The sequence below is a fragment of the Tupaia chinensis genome, unplaced genomic scaffold (genome assembly GCF_000334495.1).
Source record: "Tupaia chinensis unplaced genomic scaffold, TupChi_1.0 Scaffold144750_1, whole genome shotgun sequence".
NCBI classification, from domain to species: Eukaryota; Metazoa; Chordata; class Mammalia; order Scandentia; family Tupaiidae; genus Tupaia; species Tupaia belangeri.
In genome coordinates, this window is record NW_006204610.1 from 393,394 (window position 1) to 398,535 (window position 5,142).

Below are 5,142 nucleotides of genomic sequence, written 5' to 3' on the forward strand. Positions count from 1 at the left end.
AAGGTAGCGCCCCGCCCGGCCCCAGACGCTGCCCCACCACGTACAGGACAGCCCCACGGCAAGGCCACATCCAGCCACAGACGCTGCCCCACCACGTACAGGACAGCCCCACGGCAACGCCACATCCAGCCTGAAATGCTGACTGTGCCAAGGTCGAGAACCCCCGACCTAGGACAAAGGCCAGTTTCATAGGCAGGCTACACTGGAATGAGCTCAGCTTTGGAAAAAGAGGTACTCCAAAATCAAAAAACAACAACAAAAAACTAATGTGCCAACAAGCTTCCAGAATCACTGGATTCTAGTCAACTGACTTCCTTTTACTGAGGCACAAAACAACTCTGGGACCAAACTCTCACGTGACCAAACGGGCATTACCACGAGGACGCCGCCTCCAGGTAGCAGGGGCCCAACACCTCTCTTTGTGTGGGACCATGAGCTTCATTAAAGTGGTAAGAATCTGGGGAGGGGCAATCAAGAAACTCCGAAAAGTGGTGGGGCCAGTGTGGTATCCCAGGAGGAGCCGGAAGGGTCAGGACAGCTGGGTTGGGTGGGCCCTGGAGAGGCAGAACAGTGTGCTTGGTGTCTCCTCGTCTACAAGTACAACCGCAAAGGGCTTCCAGACAGGAAGACGATAGCGCTGAAGAAACGACTACGAGAAATATCACACAGGCAGCCCTGGAAGTCACACCTCTACACAGAAATCCCAACTGGGACTTGGTACAAAGACAGCAGCCTAGCTCCTTGCCACCCACACACGAGGCCCTCGGAGCACAGCTGAAGAAGCCCAGGCGCACCTCCGGAAGGGCCAGCTACACTGGTCAGCAGGCGCACACTGCCAGGTGAGGAAGGAGGGGCCTGGCAGCACACGTGGACCCTGGTTCTGGCAGTGCCACTGGGTGACTCTGGTTCTACAGCTTTACTTTTCTAATAATAAACACCGTAAAGCACTTATGTTGGAAACAGGTTACAGAATTACATGAAAACAGGTCACAGAACTTGGTTTTCGAAACCTGTGAACAGCACTTACAAGGTACTCTTTTGCCTGGCCTGCCCGATGACCTAGTAGTGACGGGAGCTGAATGGGATCCCACATGGCACTGCGGTTCAAGTCCTGGCCCCAGTGGCTTAAACATGCTGGCACACGTAGGGGCATGCCTCAAATCCCAACAGGATGGAGAAATGGGAGGCAAAGGATCGCAGTATGGCCATGCCCCACTGAGGGGTGCTTTCTCTCTGTCTCTGCACGTGCACCCTCTGGCAATAAAAAAAAAAAAAAAGAAAGAAAAGAAAAAAAAACCTCTTTAGGAAAAATGAATGATTTTTATAAACTGCAATAGTTAGGAAATTACTGTACTCTCCTATCCCCATAAGACTGAGCATCACGAAATAACGGCAGATAATTGGTCTGCCTTGGCATTGCCACACCGATCTAAGAGTGCACTTACGAGCATGGCTGAAAGGAAGGTCAAAGGACTGAAGTTTGTCAACCGATGGCTAAATTACATAGGCAAATGCATTTGCCGGGCAAACTTTCAAAACAGAAATTTAAAAGTTAACCGTTACCTTGCAGAAAATAGCACTTAAACGGATAATTGTACATTCTAACTCCCCCGTGCACAGCTATATACCCTGTTAATTCAATTCCACAGAGTGCAGTAAATACAGTAAAAACATATCTACAGTTTAAAATTAAATTGGCCTGACTAAAACTGAATCATAAGAGAAAAGAGGAGACTATCAATCTTACTACTTTTTTCAAACAGCAGAAAAAAAACACAAAAGTTTTAAGATATTTATAAAATATTTAAAATTCTGCTTCTGTAGAGATGAAAACAACAAAATGCTTTCTAGGAGTATGCGATTAAGACTAATTTTAAAAACCAACGTGCTTATGCTAACTAATTACCAGAGGGTCGATAATCAATACAGTGAATCCTGTGCAGGCTTAGCAAACTTTGGTTCCATTAACTGAAATTTCTTTGCTAGAAAACCTGACATTTATACAAAAATGCATATTCAACTTGACTCCTGGCGGTATTTGCCACATCACTTACTATTGCTGTACAAGTATCCTCTGTGCTGTCAATAACAACCTTTAAACACTATTCATGACACAGTACGTGTGCACAAACGTGAGAGAGAAAGGGGGGGCCTCCACAGGGTCTGAACAGGCCAGAGCTGATGCCCGCCCTCTAGGCCTCCAGCTCTCGGATCTGGGGCACCCACATGTGCTGGGTTTGTTTCAGCCTGCCCAGGTCAGGGACGCGAACCAGGGGTGCCACATGGGATCTGGCTTCTCTTGAGCAGCCCGTTACCCACTGTTCAATTTAATCTAAAATCTGGGTATTCCTTTTGCTAGTATAACACTGATACTGTTTGATTTGTTCTTTAATAAACCATCACTTTAGAGAAAATGAAAAGAACTGCCAATCAGTGTTGTCTTTATGTATCTTTCTACAGTCAGCACTTGGGAGAAATAATGAACAAAGTAGCCATCTCCCTGGGCTGTAAAATGATTTATCTGAAAAATTCCCAGAGCCAGTCAGATTGTAACTTCTCCATGGTTCTCCCACTGCCCAGTTTTATTCAACCAGTCCAGTCACTTTGCATCTTTAGAATTCAGCTTTCCTACACAAACTAGGACAAAATAGCTATTCTCCACCCCTTTGCCCCACCCATAGAGAGAAAAACTAAAACTACAATATAAGCTTTTTGAGAGAAAAATGTAAAGGGCATTCTATTTTTAAGTAGGCATCTTCCACAAGTTTAGGGCATGGCCAAAGGCTAAATCTATAGAGAAAAAACTTAATCATCTCAAAGAAATTTTACATCCTGTTTCAACTATAAATTGCTCATCCAAAGCAGACAGAAAGAAGCTATCCAGTGGTTTAGCTTCTTCTGGGCGTGTAGGAAGCCTTCCTAAAGCACCACGCTAAGTGCACCCCAGGAGGGACGAGCAAAGGTTCCTCAGTGTTGCATTCTCAGGGAAGCTCGCGGGCCCACACAGACCGTGAGCATCCTCCTCCAGGCAGCCTCCGCTCCTCCCTACCCCCAGGCCCTTCACACAGAAACCTAGGCAGCTACAAAGAGCAAGTCGGTCCTCAAGGTGTCGCCTCCAGCTTCTCTTTCAACATTAGAACGACATTTACATGAAATATTTAAGTGCACATTTGGTCAGCTCAAAAGTATTACGCCCTTAGGTATAATATGAAACACAGAAAATAATCTTGACATTTTGTATTTCTATGTGGTAATTATAAAAACTCCCCAATACTCATTTTAATACACAACTCTTAATAATCTGATAGAAGTTTGCTCCCTTAAAACAACTAAGAACCAGAAAACAGTTGAATGTAGATGGTTTTAACTGCGTGGCTTTCGGGCTGCCGCGACAGCTCCGCACAGGCCCGTCAGCTCACAAGCGCCCAGCGCCCGGTCAGCTTGCCATGTCTCTAATGGACAGCGCGTGGCCAGACTCGCATTTGACAGGGTCTGTATATGCACTGCACTGCTGCAAGTCCTTACAGGCCCCCAGGGGACTACCGCGTAATTCCTAAAGCAGGAACTGGACACAGTGGCCTGGGGACAAACAGCAACGGCAGAACACAGGGCACATACTTAAAGAGCTTTTTGAAGAGAAAACCCGGCACTCTAAAACCTTCGTCAAACTCAGCATCGCTTTCCTCAGACTCGTCAGGCTTCAGGCACTTCTCTTTGTCCCGCAGTCTCAGTTTATTCCACCTCCTGCCGAGAAAATGAAAAGCATTTCCGTTACTTTAGTTACAAGACATAAAAACAGGTCTAGGTCACGCGCAGAAATAAACAGGCAATGTAAAAGGTCTCCCAGGTGTCTGCTGCCCAAAACGCTGAAATTGAAAGAAAAACAATTCTCCTTTCTGGTCTTCTGAACTATTATAGCTACTCCAGAAATATTTCTGTAAGGTCTCACTTCATTATCAAAACAACCCGCTCCTCTTCCGGCATACCCTAAGGGAGAATGTCTCTTCTAGTTCCCAAGACATATGAATTTAGTTCTAGAAAAGATTCCATAAAAATTTCAATATAACTAAGTATCTCCAAAATAGCAACACAGTATAACAAAACACGGGTTTATAGTTACTATTTCTTTGCTGAAGATATGACAGTCATCTAAAACAGCACAGTACCTTGAACATAAGCAAACTGACAGTCAAAACTGCGATACGCATTCACATCACTGACCACTTAATGGGGCTGGGGTGTCAATAACATTAAAGGGCTAATAATCATACCACACACAAATCACATCACATGCTCACTGAGTAAAGCCTAAGCTATGAATTTAGGAATATGATGCTTTTCAGATCTAAAAGAAATGAACATATGGGGGCCAGCAAGTGGCATAGTGATTAACGTGGTAGACACCCACATAGGAGACCACAGTTTGAGTCCTGGACTCAGAGGCTTGAAATTTAACGCTGGACGCATGCATATGCATGCCCAGAATCCCGAGAGGAGAATGGAGGAGATGGGATTGTGGTGTGGCCATGGTCCCTGGGAGGTGATTTTCTCACTTTCTGTCTCTGCCTCTCTGTCGAGCACATGTGCCCAATAGCAAAAATCTTTCTCAAAGAAAAAAGAGATGAACGTTTGTATTTCAGAAGGATGACGCCAAGTATGTTTAACAGGAGTATCAGTTGCCTAAAGATCTGAATGTCTTAGCAAAATGCCATGGATGTGGGGAAGGTGCACCCATTTAATCAGATTAATTTTGCATTCAGACAACTATAATGAACTGAGGTGTCATGGGGGGAAAAAAAACAAAGTCAGCCTCAAATTCTACTCACTTTCAAAATTTTAAAGTGACTTTTTTTTAACATGTATGCAACCGAGCTCACAAAGCGGCGGAAGTGGGCTAGCGGGGGCGGAAGTGGCCTAGTGGGTGAGACAGGCGAAGGCTCGAGGGGGACGCGAGTGGGGACAGAGAAGGCGCTGTCCACCGCCGACTGCAGGCCAAAAGCAAGCAGAGCGGAGACGCAGGCTGAGAACGTAGGCTCCTCAAAGCCAAAGAAGGGGCAGCTGAGATGTGGCTGTGGTTGGGGAGGAGGTGCCGGCTGGTGAGAACCTGCTCTAAGATCGAGGAAGCACTGCTGCGACCTCCAG

At 45.8% G+C, this 5,142-nt stretch overlaps 1 protein-coding gene across 1 annotated transcript in view; it reads right to left on the reverse strand.

Moving 5' to 3' along the window:
* Positions 1 to 3,744, reverse strand: part of LOC102486870 (DNA excision repair protein ERCC-6) — a gene marked incomplete at its 5' end in the record, with an annotated part of 54,818 nt that extends 51,074 nt beyond the window's left edge. The window contains 1 exon segment of the mRNA XM_006167420.3: positions 3,619 to 3,744. Coding sequence (XP_006167482.2) covers positions 3,619 to 3,744 — 126 coding nt within the window.
* Between the last annotated feature and the right edge of the window lie 1,398 nt (positions 3,745 to 5,142).